Here is a 19641-nt window from a genome sequence, read left to right on the forward strand (position 1 = left end):
ATCCACACTTCAAAGTGAATGAATGAATCATTGAACGCTCATGCTCATGTAGCTCTGTCTACCCTTTTGAAAAAAGAAGAAGAAGAAGATTATGATTCATTCATTGGTCGTCACAAAGTCTTAATTTCTTCAACCTCTGATACTTTACTTTCACATTATTAATTCTCTTGAATAATAATATAATATAAAACGAAACTGATTTAGGTGCTAATCACCTCATCATATCCGGATCTATGATTTCTGTGTTTCAATCGGGCTTGAATGCGTTTGAAAGTCTTGAGATGACTTGCAGAAAAAAATGGTTCTAGGCGTAACAAATGGTCCATTTATTGATAGGCGGAAATTGAACCCGTCCATGGTGGATTCACAATCTAGTGCCTTGATCCACTTGGCTGCATCCTTTCAGATCTAGTTTGAATAGTTTATATTTAACATTTTTAATTAATTATTTATAAATAAAAAATTAGTTAAAAAATGATAGTTAAATGTTATCTTTATTTTAGATTATATACCTATTAAAATAATTATTTTAAATAAATAAAAATTAAAAAAAATCAAATCAGATCTGATTAGAGTAGGACAACTTATAACTGATGAGTTTAGAGTGTTCCACAAAGTGATGATAAGCAAAACATAAACAATAATACTCCCTCGGTCCTTATCATCATAAAGATCAACAAGAAAATCTATACGTAGATAATATTTTAATGGAGGTGCGAAACTTAAACCTCAGCGTTCGCGGAATCAGTCAGCCACGTCATGTGTTCATTCAAGGATATACCTCTCGTATTGCAGACACGTGGTTGCTGCCCAAAGAGTTTGTATTGTTTGGGTGAAAATCAACAACGTTGAACCAAAACGCAGTGGTCATAAATAATTAACCAAAGGTTTCCGATTCAGGATTCTCTGATGTGATCATTTGGATATTGTCTGTTCTGACTACGGAATAGTTTTGTTGACCAAGTCCTCTAGTTTAATTTAATTTCCACATCTTGACCAATATAGGTCTAAGAGACCTTGGATTGAGTGACTCTTTGTAAGATGTGGGTGCCTTGATTGCTCTGATTTAATTCATAACTAAGGTTGCTTTCGTCGTCCGTGTAGGTTGTTTCTGCTTTCTGTGAGTCTTTAATTTCTGTGTATCCAATTGTTTATCTGTATTTCTGCCATCTGCTTGATCAGAGCATACGTATTCATCATAAGATCCCCTTCGTACTTAATGATTTGGATAATTTCAAAATCAATTTATATTAAGAATCAAGCAAACATCTAGTATATACATACTGTAAAGTTTAAACTTGTCCATTCTGCAGAAAATTAAAGCATACACAGCTGGAGCAACATATATACATACGACATTTCCATTATAAGCAGTAATAGTATGCATTCATTTAATAGACAAATGACGATACAACGTATCATCTTATTATATGTTCTTTCTAAACTAAGAAGCTCTTCTAAGCTAATTAATTATATATAAGACACTCGCAGATTGCCAAATTTGGCTTTATATTCTCTCCAAAGCTGATCCACTGGCTTCCCAAGAAGCTGCCTGAAGTAGTCGTCACTATAACCAGTCCTCATCTTCTTGTTCAGTTCTGCAACAAACCCATTTTTCAGACTGTTACAGTAATCCAGAAAACGAGCAGTAACATCATAGCCTTGATCCCACCTATCTCCCTGACCAGGTTTCACCCAGTGGCTGGGTACGTAGCCAGCTTTGAGCCTCACATAATCAGCAATCCCTTCGATCAACCCTCTATTGGCCTGCCCATTCCCATTCCACTGCCATATGTGAGTCATCTCATGATACAACACACCCGTCACTGCCCTTTTCAGATCTCCTGAGAAGCTTCCAACGTACCTTGCACTGAGATGGATCTCGTTGCCTCTTGCAAATGCGACTCCATCTATGTCGTCTTCCACGAGCAAGATCACTCTCTGCAAGTTCTTTCTGTCTGCCGGAGAATTCTGCTGCCGGAAGATCCTCCATATGAACTGGGTTGCAGAGTTCATTGTTTGCCTGGCGTAGGCGGCGCCTATTTTGTCCCGGAAGACGTGGCCGCCGGGGCTGGCGAGGGCCGAGTTGGTGACGGTGTACTCGACTGCTTTGGTGCCTTCAATGGCTGCGAGAATCACAAGAAGCGAAGAGAAGACATGGATGAAGCGTTGAGCCATGGCGGTGCTTGGAGCTTTGTAGGACAGAGCGGAGGAGTGTTATCTGTTGGGGTTTTTATAGGAAGCTGTTTGATGAATAACCACAACTTAATTGCATCCGTATAGCAACAGGTTGGTGGTCAGTCCAACAGCTCTAACTAATGTTATTTACTTTCATATTTTTGAAATTGATTTTTTTCTTTTATATGGAAAAAAAATAAATCATGCTATGTTCATCTTGTTTCAATAGCATATTATTATCGATTTTATATTTTTTGAGTAGTAGTCTTAATGATAGAAAGTTCTATATATGCTTGTCAAAAAAACATGATTGAAAGTACAATTTTATTCTTTCTTCAGGATCGGATTGTTATTTTTTTTTTTAAAAAAAGTGTATATAGATAAAGTTGAAATATTATTAAAATTTTAAAATAGAATTAATAATATTTAAATTTTTTTAATTATAATTAAACATACTAAAAGTAACTTATGAATATGACAATAGAAATATTTCTTATTATTTCAAATAAGCAGAAATCAAGACAACCGATGTCCCACCAATAAGCATCAAACGGCGAGCACAGCCAAGGAAGAGGTGGTGGTAGGTCCTTCTTCATCCTTTAACACCTTGCTTTCACGTTATTAATTCTATTTAATATAATAATTAACATAAATAAATGCTCCTTCTTCTGTCCTTATTATCATAACATAAACGGATAAACCTCACCACTCTTGGAACCGGTCCGCCATATCATGTTCAAAGATGCTCCTTGGTTTCGTAATGTAATTAAGTCGTCTTCTCTCAACTTTAATTGCTTATTCCAGAATGTAAGTCTCTCTCTTTTGCCTTTATGTACAATTCGTTACTATAACTCTATAAGTACTGTAATTACTCACTCTGCTTTTATTTAAAAGTTTCGTGTGGTTTATTTTATAAGTTTTAATTTAGGTTTGTCTTAACATTAATTAATGTAATTTTTTTATTTTTTTCCTTGTTTATTTATTCTTTTTTATTTGTTATACTCTCTCTTAACATATTTTTTCCGCACATTTTTTTATTATTTTTCTTATTTTTTACAAGGACATATTTAAAAATAAAAATATATTTTTAAATTATTTATTATTTAATGAATTAGTTATTTGAAGTTTATATAATAAGGACCAAAGGGAGTATTTCATTATGATTAATATAAGGATGTACTCCCTCAATTCGGTTCATAATATAAGACGTTAGTTAGAAAAAAATTGTGATCTTGTCAAAATAATTAATATAATTTTTCATTTTTACCCCTATTAAATATAGGAAAGAGATGAGAGATAATAAAAGTATAACATATAACTTTATTATTTTTGTAAGGGCAAAATAGAAAAACTCTATTATTTTAAAACACATTTAATGATTAAACTTATATGTAAAAAAATTAATTAATTTTTATATTATGAAATGGAGTGAGTGGTTGAAAAATACGACAAATTTATTACACATGCATTTAATGATATAACTTAAGTTTCTTCTTTTTTTTGTGCGTGATAGTTAAAATATAAACACATACGTCTCATAAAAAAAAAATATAAACACATTGTCAATAGGAAAAGTGGCTCCCGTGTGGACAAGTGGTTTGATTCTTTTGAATAATTCTTGGAATAATTCTGATTTCTGAAGGAAACAAATGTAGGGTATGCAATAAATTGGATCTTACGTTCGTGTTTGTGAAAAGATTTCTGATTATGACATTTAATGGGATGCATTGATTATTATCAGTTAATTTTGTCCGATGCTCTTAAATAAGCTTTAACTGAGTTTGTCCCAATTTGCTTCACTATTCCTGTGTTCAAATCACGCAATCATTTTAAAAGTAATCTAACCAATGCTCATAACTTGTTATCTTTACAGATTTGATTATTTGAAGGTTTTATATTTTTCTTCCAAAATGCCACGTGTTCATATCTAGCAACCTCCCATCCATGAAACCATTCTCAAAAGTCCATCAAAATAAATCAATAGCCTTGTAAATATGACTCCTTCTTTTTTTAATGAAACTGTAAATTTGACTTAACCATCAATAAAATTGATTAACCCTTAAACAAATAACAAAGAGACAAGGGGCGAATATAGACACAGTGAAATTTAAACTTGTCCATTTTGCAGAAAAGCATACTCACTTCAGTGAGAGCAACATACATTCGACATTTTCATTATATAAGCAGTAATATTATGCACTCATTTCACAGACAAACCACGATACAGTACACACGTATCATCTTGTTATATCATCTTGTTATTATTTAAACTAAGTAGCTAGCTCTTCTTATCTACTCATATATAAGATACTTGCAGACTGCCAAATTTGGCTTGATAGTCTCTCCAAAGCTGATCCACAGATTTCCCAAGAAGCTGCCTAAAGAAATCGTCACTATAACCAGTCCTCATCATCTTGTTCAGTTCTGCCACAAACCCATCTCTCAGACTGTTACAGTAATCCAGAAAATAAGCAGTAACGTCATAGCCTTGATCCCACCTATCTCCCTGACCAGGTTTCGCCCAGCGGCTCGGCGCATAGCCAGCTTTGAGCCTCACATAATCAGCAATCCCTTCGATCAACCCTCCATTGGCCTGGCCAATCCCATTCCACTGCCATATGTGAGCCATCTCATGATACAGCACACCAGTCACTTCTCTTTTCACATCTCCTGGGTATGTTCCCACGTAAATTGCACTGAGATGGATCTCGTTGCCTCTTGCAAATGCGACTCCACCTATGTCTTCCACGAACAAGATCACTTTCTGAACATTCTTTCTGTCTGCGGCAGAATTCTGCCTGAAGATCCACCATATGAACTGGGTTGAAAAGTCCATTGTTTCCCTGGCGTAGGCGTCGCCTATTTTGTCTCGGAAGACACGGCCGCCGGAGGTGGCGAGGGCAGTGTTGTTGACGGTGTAGTCGACTGCTATGGTGCCTTCAATGGCTGCGAGAATCACCAGAAGAGAAGAGAAGACATTGATGAAGCATTGAGCCATGGCTGTGTTTGGAGCTAGCTCAGCTCTTGAAGTATAATTAGTTAACTCCCGATCAGAGAAGAGTTATGTGTTGGAGTTATGTGCCTTTGCACCTCAGGTTGGGGCAGAGACACACCTTAAAGATAAGTTTTGGGAAGATATGGAGGGCTTGGTTCAAAGCATACCACTCGAAGAAAAAAATTTTATCGGTGGGGACCTTAATGGACATGTTGGTAAAGAAGCAAGACAATTCAGCGGGGCCCATGGTGGTTTTGGTTTTGGGGAGCTTAACAGTGGAGGACAATCTATTCTCGATTTTTCTCTTGCATACAATCTTAAGATTGTCAAAGAAGCGAGAGGAGCATTTAATCACGTACAAAAGTGGTGTCTTAAAATCACAGATTGATTTCTTTTTGGTTAAGAATCCGGACAGAAGATTGTGTACTAATTGCAAAGTGATTCCAGGAGACGGGGTGAGTGCCCAACATAGAGTACTTATCCTTGATGTATGTTTTAAGAGTACCAGGCAAAAGTACCATCAAGTGGCAAAACCCAGAATTAAGTGGTGGCAGTTAAAAGGAGAGAAGCGGGAGTTATTCAAAAGGACTCTTTTGAAGGAAGGGAATTGGGAGTTGCAGGGAAATGCAAACATGATGTGGGAAGAGATAGCTACAAGGGTTTGTTTGGTAGCTAAAGCAATTTTGGGAGAATCCAAAGGTCCTGGTCAAAGAGATAAGGAGACTTGGTGGTAGAATAAGAGTGTGCAAGAGAAAGTCAACAAGAAAAAAGATTGTTTTAAGGCCATACACTTGTGCAATAGTGTAGAGAACCAGAAAAAGTATCAGTTGGCTAAAAAAGAGACAAAGAGAGCAGTGAGCGAAACACGTACTAAAACTTATGAAGGGTTTTATCAGGAGTTAGGAACAAAGACGGGAGAAAGAAATATTTACAAGATCGCGAAGCAAAGGGAGAGGAAAAAGAGAGATCTGGATCAAGTTAAGTGTATAAAGGATGAAGATGGTAAAGTGTTAGTTACTGATGGTGATATTAAGGACAGATGGGAGGCTTACTTTTACAAGTTATTTAATGAGGGAAGCAATTATGCGACTCATGACTTGCAGGACTTGCTAATTAACGAAGATGATCGGAATTTGGCTTTCTACCGCAGGATACGTATCGGAGAGGTTAAGGCGGCTCTCAAGAAAATGGACAATGGAAAAGCCGTTGGGCCTGATGGTATCCCTATTGAAGTTTGGAAATGTTTGGGCGATGAGGGGGAGGTATGGCTAACCAAGCTTTTTAATGAAATTCTACGCTCTAAAAATATGCCGGATGAGTGGAGGAAAAGCATTTTAGTTCCTATTTACAAGAATAAAGGAGACATTCAAAACTGTGCAAGCTACAGGGGGATAAAACTTATGAGTCATACAATGAAGTTGTGGGAAAAAGTGATGGAATATAGATTGAGGTTGGAGACTTCTATTTCGGAAAACCAATTTGGATTTATGCCAGGGAGATCCACATCGGAAGCAATCTATTTACTAAGGGGGTTAATGGAGAGATATAGAAGTAAAAGAAGAGATTTACATATGGTTTTTATTGACCTGGAAAAGGCTTATGATCGTGTGCCAAGAGAAGTATTGTGGAAGGCTTTGGAAAAGAAAGGTGTACGGGTTGCGTATATCAAAGTCATACAAGATATGTATGAGGCGGTAACTACCAGTGTAAGGACGCCTGGGGGGGAGACAAAGGACTTTCCTATTAAGATTGGCCTACATCAGGGATCCTCTCTGAGTCCGTACTTGTTCAACATTGTTCTGGATGTTCTAACTAAACCTGTTCAAGAAAGAATCCCTAAGTCCATGCTCTTCGCGGATGATATAGTTCTTATGGCGGAATCAAAAGAAGAGATTAACACTAGTTTGGAGTTATGGAGAAGGACTTTGGAGTCGAAAGGTTTCCGTTTGAGCAGGAACAAAACAGAATATATGCATTGTGATTTTGGAGGGAGGCAAGGTAATAGGGATTTGGAGGTGAGGATGGGAGAGCAAATTATTCCTCAAGTATCAAAGTTTAAATACCTAGGATCCATTATACAGGAGGATGGGGAAATTGATGGAGACATTTCTCATAGAATACAAGCTGGCTGGTTAAAGTGGAGGAAAGCTACCGGAGTTATTTGCGATAAGAAGGTACCTGAGAAACTTAAAGGAAAATTTTATCGGACTGCTATAAGACCAGCTATGATGTATGGTAGTGAATGTTGGGCAATAAAGGGAAAACAAGAGCACAAAGTCGGAGTAGCAGAAATGAGGATGTTGAGATGGATGTGTGGTCATACAAGAAAAGATAGGATTCGAAATGAAAAGATCAGGACAAGAGTCGGTGTGGCACCTATCCAAGAGAAAATGGTTGAAAATCGCTTAAGATGGTTTGGACATGTGCAGAGAAGGCCTTTGGAGGCCCCGGTGAGGAGGGTGGATCAAACAAGATGGAGTCCCATAAAAAGAGGCAGGGGAAGACCGAGAAGAACGCTGAATGAGGTCATTGAACGAGACCTCCTAATCAACAACATATCTAAGGATTGGGTTGTTGACAGAGCACGATGGCGTCGTGTGATTCATGTAGCCGACCCCACCTAGTGGGATAAGGCTTGTTGTTTGTTTGTTTTTATAGGAAGAAGCCTGAGGATTATAACTGCAACTGCATCTATATAGCAACAAGATAGTGGTCATGGAGCTGTTAGACTTATGTTATTGTTTTCATGTTTCTGGAATTAGTTCATTATTTTAAATATGTAAAATAAAAAGCCGCCGGGTTAATATAATGTGAATCATATAATATTTGTTGGTGTACGTGTGCTTATATATATATATACACACACATATATATATATATAATTCAATGGTCATCTGTGCTTATTACAATGTCGATGTAAGGAGTACGGTTCAATCGTGTATTTTTCCTTCTGTTTGTTTATCTGATCCCGCCTTGACGTTGACTACGGCTGCTATAAAGTAAAAGTCACTCTTAACCTCAGCGCAACGTAACTTTTATGCCTGCAGAGTTCAGTTTCAACTGCTGGAAGTCTTCTTCTCAAGTTTATTTATGCGAATATATAAGTCCTTTTTCTCCCTTCTTTTGCCTCGATGTACAATTTAATACCATAAAGTAATTAATTCACTATGATTAATGTTGGAATTTTTACATATTCATTATATTTAACCAATTTTAACTGATTTTTTGAATTGCATAAGTTAGTTATTTATGCTTATATGGGAGTATTAAATAAGGATAAAGTTAAAAAGTTGTTAAATTTCAAGACATGATCAATAAGACTTAAGGTTTTCTCTTGATTTTGATAAAATATGTTGGAAGTGACTTATAAATAAAATCAAAGAAGTATTTGAAAAATACAAGCTACTCCCCCAATTCTATATATAACTAAGCAATAACTACTGTGGATAAAAATATTAGTTAAAATTAACTGAAAGCAATAAATGTAATTTTCTTCTAAATATACTCTTATTTATGAATATGAAGAGCGAGTGGAAAAAGAGCAACTAGATAAGGAAAACATGTAATTAATTGGAGGAAAAAGTGAAAAAGTGCAGTAATTTTGTAGACAAACACAAAGTGTTGCTTACATATAAAATAATAAAACCAACCAACCCTATGTTGAAGAAGTTTCTTATATGTAGGTCCAAAAGGAGTACAATTTTATTATATATTTAATGTATACTCCTTTGGTCACATTATAAGGTAGAGAAAAATCTTTTTTTCTTCTTTTACTTATAAATCATATTATCAAATTTTTAACATAAATGTACTATATTCAATACGGGCAAAGTCGAAAATCTATTAAATTTTAATCCAAAGTTAATTAATGATATTTTAGACTTTTCTTAATTCTAATAACATATGTTAGAATAATTTATAAATTGGATGAAAAAAATTTGGGGGGGGGTGTTAGTTAAACTAAACACATGTTGTCAATAGGAAAAGCCGAAAATTGCCTCTCATGTGGACAAGTGGTTGGGAATAGCTTTGAATATTTCGTGAAACGGATATTAATCTTAATTACGTGTTTGGGATAAGATTTGTGATTTGTGATTACGACATTTAATGGAATACGTGCATTGATTATTATCAGTTAATTTTGTCCGATATTCTTAAATAAGCTTTAACTGAGTTTGTCTCTATTTGCTTCATTATTCATGTATTTATATTACGTAATCATTTTAAAAGTGCTCCCTCAGGTCTTTTTCATAAGAACCTGAAATTTAAATTATCCTTTTTATAAGATCTATTTGTGATTATATGAACATTTAATGTGTTTTTATCATTTTTATTTTTTATTAATTTTACTATTTTTTCATACTTTTTTTCCTCTTACTTGCCCCTTAAATAAGGCCATGCTTAAAAACAAAAATTAATTTTTTACATATTTAATATTTTTAACTATTTTTTTTACAGATTAAGATTTTATATCTTCCTTTTACCAAAGAAAAAAAGATTTTATATCTTCCTCCCAATGCCACGTGTTTTACATCTAGCACCCCCCCCAATCCACGAAATCCCCGAAAGTCCATCAAAATAAATCAATCAATTAATCATCAAAAAATTGATTAACCCTTAGTATAAACATATCTTCTACTCCCTCCATTCCTTATTATAAGAGACAAATAACCGAATTACGTTGATCAAAAAAATAGTTAAAATTAGTTAAGAAGAATCAATGTATAAAAAGTATAATTTTTTTTTCCAAAAATGCCCTCAATTATAAGAAGAGAGAGCATGAGAGAGAACAATTAAATTATTAAAAGAAAGAGAAGTAGGAGGGAGAGAGAGTGTGATTTGGAGACAATAAATATGAGTAAAATAGGAAATCAACACAAAAAGTAGAGACAACTTTTAAGTGTCTCTTATATATAAGAACATGTCATAAGTATCAAATGTTTCTTATAATAAGGAACGGAGGGAATATTTAATAAACCTCTATGATGGATACGTATGACATTGTTTATTTTATTCCCATCCCGTGATCGCACCGCTACAAGTACAAATCCTTCGTCTCTAAGATGTTAGACTCTCTCTCTCTCTCTCTCTCTCTATATGTGTGTGTGTGTGTGTGTGTTTGGGTCATCTCCATACTCGCTATCTATATTCTGCCCATTTAATTTAACTGCGTATGCTACTAAATATGTTATTGCTAACTGTAGTTAAATGCTGCCTCGCTTGGGACATCATCTGGATGATGATGAAGACATTATCCTTGATATGTACTACTTCTTATCCTTAATATAAGAGCTAGTTTGACTTTTAATTTAGTTCTAAATATAAAATCGCAATTTACTTTGTCTCTCATGTTTATCTTTTTTTTTTTTAATATAGTCATTTTAGTAGTTACACATGTTAAATATTTCATTAAATGAGACTTTATTAGTAAAAGTATTTTAGGGAAGACATCACCTATTTATTACAAGTAACTAAACTAATTTTCTTAATCTACTTAAATTAATCAACTAACTCTTATATTAAGAATTGGAGGTATTACCTCTTTTGTAGATTTAATTAGTTATAAGCCTCTTCTTCGCAAGTTTTTTCATGGCCTTCGATTATGTAACCCAGAAAAAGAAGCAGGGTTAACTTTAGTAAAGATGTTCTAGATTTTGATTAATTTTTTCTAAAATTCCTCTCGTTCAATGAGAATCATCAACCCTTCTTATGGATAAAGGGTATTTTGGATTAAAAAAATTAATGATTTAGAAGATTTCTAAATCACGTTAATTAAACATTCTGGAACGACCCTTAAATATGCACAGTAAAATTTAAACTTGTCCATTTTGCAGAAAAGCATACGCAGCTAGAGCAAAACCTTCACACGACTTTTCCACTATATAGGCACTTAAGCAGTAATATGATGCATTCACTTCATAGACAAAACGATGATAAAGGACGTATGTATCATCATCTTGTTATTCTTTAAACTAAGAATAATCTCTTCTTAGCTTCTTATATATAAGACACCTCCAGATTACCAAATCTGGCTTTATAGTCTCTCCAAAGCTGATCCACAGATTTCCCAAGAAGCTGCCTAAAGTAGTCGTCACTATACCCAGTCCTCATCTTCTTGTTCAGTTCTGCAACAAACCCATTTCTCAGACTGTTACAGTAATCCAGAAAACGAGCAGTTACATCGTAGCCTTGATCCCACCTATCTCCCTGACCTGGTTTCACCCAGTGGCTCGGTGCATAGCCAGCTTTGAGCCTCACATAATCGGCAATCCCTTCGATCAACCCTCCATTAGCCCTACCGTTGCCATTCCACTGCCATATGTGAGCCATCTCATGATACAGCACACCAGTCACTTCTCTTTTCACATCTCCTGAGTATCTTCCCACGTACCTTGCACTGAGGTGGATCTCGTTGCCTCTTGCAAATGCGACTCCGTCTATGTCTTCCACGAACAAGCTCACTTTCTGAACATTCTTTCTGTCTGCAGCTGAATTCTGCCGGAAGATCCTCCATATGAACTGGGTTGCAGAGTTCATTGTTTGCCTGGCGTATGCGGCGCCTACTTTGTTCCGGAAGACGCGGCCGCCGGGGGTTGCGAGGGCGCTGTTGGTGACTGTGTAATCGACCGCTTTGCTGCCATCAATGGCTGCGAGAATCACCAGAAGAGAAGAGAAGACATTGATGAAGCGTGGAGCCATGGTTTTGTTGTGGATCTCTTGAAGGATAAGGTGATATTAGGGAAGAGATATCTGCTGGGGTTTTTATAGGAACAAGCCTGAGGAACATCGAACTGTTCAACTGACGTTGTTGCTTTCATATTTTTGATATTAGGTTATTCTTTTAAATGATTTTAAAGTTAACATATAGGTCGGATAAGCTTAACAATAAAATAATTAAAAAAATCTTGACATTTTTTTACTGAAATCTTTGATGCCCAACAATAATAATGTAACATACACTTCTGATCCTAAATATAATATCTATTTTATAACATAAATTATATTATAAAATGAGTTTTATGGTTAAACTAAGAGGAGGGATATTAGGTACTCCTCCGGTCCTAATTATAAGACCCAATTGACTTCTTTGAGGAGATTAAGGAAGTAAGTTAAGTTGGTTATTTATAATAAATAAGTGTTGTCATTCCTAAAATATCCTTGCTAATTAAGTATATTGGCTAAAACTATCATTATTAGAAGGATTATCTTGGAAAAAAATGCATAAACATAAGAAACAAAATGGATTGGGTCTTATAATTAGGACCAAATAAAAAGTCAAATTGGGTCTTACAATAAGGACCGGAGGAGTATTTTATATTTTTCTCTCGAAAGGAAAGGCGACAGTTGGCAAGGCTCCATTCATTTACTTTGACTTGGCTAGCTCCCTGTGTCTTTGCAAATTTGATGACGATGTGCCCCTGAAAGTTGTTGATTTAATGAATTTAGCTCTTTTGGATGTTATCTTCTTTTAATTTTTGGAAGGAGCCGCCGGGTTAATATAATACAAATCGTTATAATGTAGTATGTCGGTGTGTGCTTTTATATATGTATACACTCACATACACTACTTTTGATCCGTAATATAAGATCCAGTTAACTAATTTAGAAAGGTTATGAGAGTTATTTATATTTATCTCTTTTTTTTTTCAACTAATTTGCCTCACATATAAATTGATATATAATTTAATAATATATATAAATATTTTAGAAAGATCGATCATATAACATCTATTATAATTAAGTGATTTAGCAACTTTCTTAATCTCTTTCAAAATAATCAACTGGATCTTATATTAAGCATCAGAGGTAGTATTTAAACTCGGCGCAACTGCCATGGTAGATGCTTCGGAGTTCAGTTTCAATAGCTGTGCAAGATCCCAAGTTATACACATTAAACCACAAAATCCATAATATTTGTTAATATATATGTATATGTTAATCCTATTCCTTAATATGAGAATTAGTCAGAAAGCTGGATTTAGTCATACATGTGAAATATTCATCCACTTTATTTTTTATATTTATTATTTTCTCTGAGTCAACTGAATTATAAACTGATATATAATTTAATATTATAAAAATATTTTAGAGAAATCATGTCATATTTATTATAATTGACTAACTTTTTTTGTTCTCTTAATGTATTCAAAATTTTAAATTAATTAAGTGACTCTTATAATTAGAAATAGTCTATTATTATTGGGTGTTAATAACGTGAAACTAAACTAATAAAGGATGAGGACATATTCCTACTTATGAAATAAAAAAATTCAAAATGTGTCCCTTTCCTGGTTCAATAATGTTAATAACGCGAATACAAAGAAGTCTATGAAGTTAAGAAGGACCTACCACCACCTATTCATTGACTGTGTTGTTTTAATATGCATGTTTGGCATTCATTACCCTCTTGATTGGCCCTTTGATATGTTTCCAGGCAGCTTATAGGGGAAAACCTTGGGAGTCTCCACAATGTTCTCTATCAGAAAAGGTGGAGAATATAACCAAATTGACCCTTTTGACTCCCTTTGCACACACGCCAAAAAAGTTGGAGTGAATATTCTTGAAATTAATATTATTTTTAAAAAAAGGATATTTGACAATGTACGTTTTATACTGTTCAAATTTGAATGGGTTTAAGATTTGATGGCTATCAGAATGTCACAGGGTACCACAACAAGGAAGAACCTTACGTACGTATAGGCATTATATTGATTTCCACTTGCCCCGTCGTCACTTCGCTTATTAATTTGCCGCCCACCCGTTTCGAAGTTTCACCCGTGAACTGCATTAACTACGGATTTGGTTTCACCCCACTTTCCCCGGCAATTTAATTTGACCAAATAGTTACTGAATTTGACCAGCATCCGAACGAGTAATTATTATTTTCTTAAACTAGTCATTATAATTTCATAATTATCATTAACATTAGCGTCGCTATCTGTTTAAATTTAAGAATTTAGTATGCATTTTTAATCACAAAAATTTTAAGACTTGTTTAAAATAACTTATAAACAGTTTTTTAATCATGATTATGAAATACGGGTAAGTCCTTGTTTACAAGCACTTAAATAAACAGATCCAGGCAATGCCTTAATAAACCACTTATTTATGCAGAGTTTAATTCCATTACTGAATTATCATCTGCTTTTCGAACTAATTATTAGAGTCAATCTACACGATTAGAAAAGGGTTTGAATTGTCTAAAACTCTTTATAATGACATTTGAAAATTATTTTCGTATTCTTAACGCCGAAGACTCATCCTACTTCTCGGAAATTTTACAATAAATATTTGCTTCATAAAGCCACAGACGATCCCTATATAAACACTTAGCGTATTCACGTTCTCCATCACAAAACAATCAAACTGAAAAACATACATATCATCAGCATAATTCATGGATCATCATCGCCATTACTCTTTCTTCTTCCTCTGTGCTGTTGCAGCCTTAGGGCTAGCAACCTTGAAAGGCATCCATGGAGTTGAGTTCGTGGTCACAAACAACGCAGAGACAACTCCAGGTGGCACCCGATTCAACAACGAGCTTGGAGCAGACTACACAAAGCAAACCATGGACGCAGCCACCAACTTCATCTGGAGCATCTTCCAGCAGAATACCGACGCCGACAGGAAGAACGTCGCCACCGTAACCCTAACAGTTGAAAACAGCGTCGTAGTCAACGGCGAAACGGTAATCGCCGCCACAAGCAACGACGCGATCCATGTCGGTGCAGACTACATAGAGGGAATAAAAGGCGATACCAAAACAGACTTTAACGGCGTGTTGTACCATGAGATGGCTCATGTGTGGCAGTGGTTTGGGACAAACACCAACATGGGACTCATCGAAGGGATCGCTGATTTCGTGAGGTTGAAGGCTGGGTATGCGCCGAGCAACTGGGTTCAGCCAGGCGGCGGTGATCGGTGGGACCAAGGCTACAGTGTGACGGCGAGGTTCTTAGATTACTGTGAGGGTCTCAGAAGTGGGTTCGTGGCTGAGTTAAACAAGAAGATGAGAGACACTTACAATGACGATTACTTCAATCAGTTGCTGGGAAAGCCTGTGGATCAGCTCTGGAATGACTACAAGGTTGCTTATGGTGGCTAATTAATAAGACAGGATAGCTACGTATATACGGATCTTCGTCTTCTTTTTGTTGTTGTTGTTGTTATATGAAAAAATAAATAAAACAGACACATGGTTGTATATGTACAATGTTTAATTATACAGCTATATGCGCAGCTATAGATAGAATAAATGAGCGTGTGATGAGCAGTAATTCATTGAAAAGTTATGTCTTGACGTGATTTGTTTAGTGCTCCGTCCCATCCCTAATACACATACGAGCTAGTGACCAATTAATTTGGATAAGTTAAAAGATTAATTAATTAACTAATCATAACATTATAATATAATCTCTTTAAAATACCCTGGTAAAACATATTATGTATATATAAGTTTACAAGCTAAGTAAATTGATTTGATAAAAATAATAAATATAATAGATAAAGTGAATTAAAATATTATATATTTAGGAAAAAAATTCAATCCCTCAACTAGTTTATAGTGATATATTAGGGACTGAGGGAGTATTTATAGTTCACACGGTGTTCAAAGTAAATTAAAGATAATATAAAAATAAAGTCAGCTACTCAGCTCTAATTCATTCCGCTTATTCATTTAGTATTTACCACAAAGTCATCAGCAGCTTGCTTTCATTCATTTACTATTTTTTCATATGTGTTGAAGGAGAGGGATTATTTTGGTATTTTAATATTTCGGATCGAAATAGTGTGCCAAATCGGTTTATATGTTTTTGTTTGGGATTCGTTGAAGGAAGCTCAATGGACCCTTTTGGCGTCTGAAGCTGCTTTGAACTCACGCATATGACTGTTTATTATTAGTAGCATCACCATGTTAATGCTCTCCAAAATCTAATGTCCTCCTAACATGTATATATAGCAGTTGGTATGATACAGATATACATGAGTTTAAATTTGTTACATATAATGAAATATATTACTACCTCCGGTCCTAATTATAAAAGCCGGTTGACTAATTTGAAGAGATTAAGGAAGTAAATTGAGTTAGTTATTTATCCTAAATAGATATTGTCTTTCTTAAAATATCCTTGCTGATCAAATGTATTGACTAGAACTATCATTGTTAGAATGGCTACTTTGAAAAAAAAAAAGTATAAATATGAGAGACAAAGTGGATTGAGGTCTTATATTTAGGATCAAAATAAAAATTAAATAAGGTCTTATATTAAGGACTAGAGGTGGTATTTGTTATATCTTCACTTTCATGAATTTTAAAATATTTTCTGTTTTAAATTTTTTTCTTTATTCCATCCTAATATGGGTATCATAAAATCACAATCAAAATGGACCTGATGAAGTCTTCGCGTATGCCCTTAGCGTTAAGAAACCTCACCGTCAAAAGAGATTTTTCAAACGTATGGATGAATCAACGTAATCAATCCTTTGGTTGATCTATATCTTCTTCGATAAAAATAAATCCAAACTTCGTTCAATCCATGTAGTATGTCCCACCACGATTATCATATAATTTTTTTAAGTTAAATTTTGACTTATGTTTGATGCCATGCGAATGCAAACTTAAAAGATTTATTTGCTGACAGTTTAATTTAGAGGAAGTTGATGATTACAAAAATTTAAACTACGGGGACTGACTTAAAATTTAAATGTGTCAACTTCTTTTTTAAATGATTTGTGAATTTTATATAGTTTTATATTATTATTATTTAATTGAACTAATTAAACTCGTTTTCTTTTTGAAATTCTAATTTTTTATTTATTTTGTGTGGGTGAAAATATAGATGCACTGGTGAGAACGGAGCTATTTTTCTTTTTCTTTCGAGTTGTTTGGAAAAAGGTTCTATTTGCACTTGTGTGTGAGAGAGAGACTTGCGTGCTTATAGTGGGAGAGAAGGACGGTGCTTTTTTTTCCCGATTCCTCTTTTTTTTTTTTTTTAAACTATTAGATTAATATTTTAATGGTTCATATTTAAATATTTTTAAAACTATTATTAAAATATTAAATTATAAAAATAAACCGGTTTTTTTCCCAGTGCGGACCGGAAGAGAACGACTTCGTTTGAGGGAAGTGGAGCGAAATGGACCCGATGTAGGAAATGGAGAGACCCTTTGCCACCGGAGAATGCGCCGGAAGAGACGCCGATGAAAGAGCTCAAAGCAACGCCCCAGAGAGAGAGAGAGAGAGAGTTTGCTGACTCCTGTTCATGGATGGTATTGACTTCCATTGGCCCCGTCGTCAACCCAACACGGTTATCATTTATTGCCACCCGACTGTCGACCTGTTTCCAAGTTTGACCTTCACCGGGCAACAGCAATAATTTTATAACCAGCTTTTCAAATTTACAAGATACGAAATAAATACTCCTATACTCTTGTTTATAAAACAGAAAGATAAATTTTATTTTATTTTATTTATAAGTCATTTAATTAAATTTTTAGCACGAACATACTATTTTGTTCTTTATTTATTAAGATAGTTATTTTTTAAATGTATATACTAAATAGGGATAAAGTTGAAAAGCTATTATATTTTAGTGGAGAGTTAATATAATTTAAAGTTTTTCTTTGTCTGTGTGAAATATGTTAAAAGTGTCTTATAAATAAGACCAAAAGAATATATAAAAAGCATTTTATCTTAACTTACATAAAACGTACTTATAAGCACTTAAATAAGTCAACCCAATCAAGCACTTAATTTGACAACTACCCGAACAAGTATTTTCTTAAATTATATATTATAATTTCATAATTATTATTAATGTTTGCCTCATTATTTTGCTAATTGTTTAAATTTTAGAATTTATTAAACTTTTAATCACAAAATTTTTTCGTTCATTTTTATATTTTTATTTTTGGGTAGAATAACGTCATTCATGTTAAGAGTTAATCTACAGGATTAGAGAAGGGTTTGAATTGTCTGAAAGCTTTTTTGAGATTGTTGAAAGCTTTTATTGTGAATTTGAAAAAGAAAGCCGTAGACCGCCTATAGCCATCTTATTTTCGTATTCTCAACGCCGAAGCTTATTCTCCTTCTTGGAAATTTCACAACATATTTGTTTCATGAAGCTATAGGCGAACCATATAAAACACCTAGCATGTTCACGTTCTCCATCACAAAACAATCAAACTGAAAAACATACACATCATCAGCATAATTTATGGATCATCGTCGCCATTACTCTTTCTTCTTCCTCTGTGCCGTTGCAGCCTTAGGGCTAGCGACCTTCAAAGGCATCCATGGAGTTGAGTTCGTGGTCACAAACAACGCAGAGACAACTCCAGGTGGCACCCGATTCAACAACGAGCTTGGAGCAGACTACACAAAGCAAACCATGGACGCAGCCACCAACTTCATCTGGAACATCTTCCAGCAAAACACCGACGCCGACAGGAAGAACGTCGCCACCGTAACCCTAACAGTCGAAAACCGGGAGGGAATCGCGGCTACCAGCGGCGACGTGATCCACGTCGGAGCAGACTACATCAAAGGAATACAAGGAGACATTAAAACCGACTTCAACGGTGTGCTGTACCACGAGATGACTCACGTGTGGCAGTGGTCGGGAGCTAACAGCAACACGGGACTCATAGAAGGGATCGCCGATTTCGTGAGGTTGAAGGCCGGCTATGCACCGAGCCACTGGGTTGGGGCGGGAGGCGGTGATCGGTGGGACCAAGGCTACGACGTGACGGCGAGGTTCTTGGATTACTGTGAGGGTCTGAGAAGCGGGTTCGTGGCTGAGTTAAACAAGAAGATGAGAGATACTTACAGCGACGATTACTTCAATCAGTTGCTGGGAAAACCTGTGGATCAGCTGTGGAGGGAGTACAAGGCCGCTTATGGCGGCTAATTAATTTGCCAAACTTACACGTACACATGCACATGGCTTAGCTTGCTTTGTTATTGTTGTTGTTATTTTATGAAAAATAAGAAATAAAACACATTTACGGTTTACATGTATAAGTTTACGTGCGGTTAGTTGGCTATGCAGTTATATATACATAGAATAAATGGGAGATATTATTATCATTTCACATATTTTGGAATCAATTATATAAGACAGTTAGGATTTTTTTTAATAAATCATAGGCATATATAAGATCATCAATAATACTAAAAAAAAGTCACCAACTCAGCTTCCGCTATTCATTTATTATTGTGCTTTTATTCATTTACTGTTATTTTTATTCATTTACTAGTTTATTTCTTTATTGTATGTTGATCGAGGGGAGGGATTAATTTGGTTTTTAAATACTTTGAATCAAAATGGTGGTGCCAGATTGGTTTTTATACTGGGAGAATCCAAAAAAGAAAATTAAAATTATTAAATTTCAAATCAAATTTGATAACAATACTTTAATATATTTTAATAATACTGAACTTGCAAATAATAACACATTTTTAT

At 34.8% G+C, this 19641-nt stretch overlaps 5 protein-coding genes across 5 annotated transcripts; 2 read left to right on the forward strand and 3 right to left on the reverse strand.

Annotated features, from left to right (window-relative positions):
* Positions 1-1470: 1470 nt before the first annotated feature.
* On the reverse strand, positions 1471-2178 carry LOC114737428 (uncharacterized). Its single transcript, XM_028925351.1, has one exon. It carries the CDS (start codon positions 2176-2178, stop codon positions 1471-1473), a length of 708 nt encoding a protein of 235 aa, XP_028781184.1.
* A 2096-nt stretch (positions 2179-4274) lies between these two features.
* On the reverse strand, positions 4275-5191 carry LOC114737427 (uncharacterized). Its single transcript, XM_028925350.1, has one exon. It carries the CDS (start codon positions 5174-5176, stop codon positions 4475-4477), a length of 702 nt encoding a protein of 233 aa, XP_028781183.1. The 5' UTR covers positions 5177-5191; the 3' UTR covers positions 4275-4474.
* A 5775-nt stretch (positions 5192-10966) lies between these two features.
* LOC114737426 (uncharacterized) lies at positions 10967-11912 on the reverse strand. The gene has a single exon (XM_028925349.1). The coding sequence runs from the start codon at positions 11870-11872 to the stop codon at positions 11171-11173; it is 702 nt and encodes a 233-aa protein (XP_028781182.1). The 5' UTR covers positions 11873-11912; the 3' UTR covers positions 10967-11170.
* Positions 11913-14570: 2658 nt separating this feature from the next.
* Positions 14571-15281, forward strand: LOC114737434 (uncharacterized). Its single transcript, XM_028925359.1, has one exon. The coding sequence runs from the start codon at positions 14571-14573 to the stop codon at positions 15279-15281; it is 711 nt and encodes a 236-aa protein (XP_028781192.1).
* Positions 15282-18353: 3072 nt separating this feature from the next.
* LOC114737430 (uncharacterized) lies at positions 18354-19243 on the forward strand. Its single transcript, XM_028925355.1, has one exon. It carries the CDS (start codon positions 18394-18396, stop codon positions 19084-19086), a length of 693 nt encoding a protein of 230 aa, XP_028781188.1. The 5' UTR covers positions 18354-18393; the 3' UTR covers positions 19087-19243.
* The last annotated feature ends 398 nt before the right edge of the window (positions 19244-19641 follow it).

Source organism: Neltuma alba, unplaced genomic scaffold (genome assembly GCF_004799145.2).
Source record: "Neltuma alba isolate B1F8T4 unplaced genomic scaffold, ASM479914v2 tig00013441_pilon, whole genome shotgun sequence".
Classification (NCBI taxonomy): Eukaryota; Viridiplantae; Streptophyta; class Magnoliopsida; order Fabales; family Fabaceae; genus Neltuma; species Neltuma alba.

Bases quoted from the DNA above. Each gene is read 5' to 3' on its own strand.
- LOC114737428 (XM_028925351.1), bottom strand. From the start codon at position 2,178: ATGGCTCAACGCTTCATCCATGTCTTCTCTTCGCTTCTTGTGATTCTC.
- LOC114737427 (XM_028925350.1), bottom strand. From the start codon at position 5,176: ATGGCTCAATGCTTCATCAATGTCTTCTCTTCTCTTCTGGTGATTCTC.
- LOC114737426 (XM_028925349.1), bottom strand. From the start codon at position 11,872: ATGGCTCCACGCTTCATCAATGTCTTCTCTTCTCTTCTGGTGATTCTC.
- LOC114737434 (XM_028925359.1), top strand. From the start codon at position 14,571: ATGGATCATCATCGCCATTACTCTTTCTTCTTCCTCTGTGCTGTTGCA.
- LOC114737430 (XM_028925355.1), top strand. From the start codon at position 18,394: ATGGATCATCGTCGCCATTACTCTTTCTTCTTCCTCTGTGCCGTTGCA.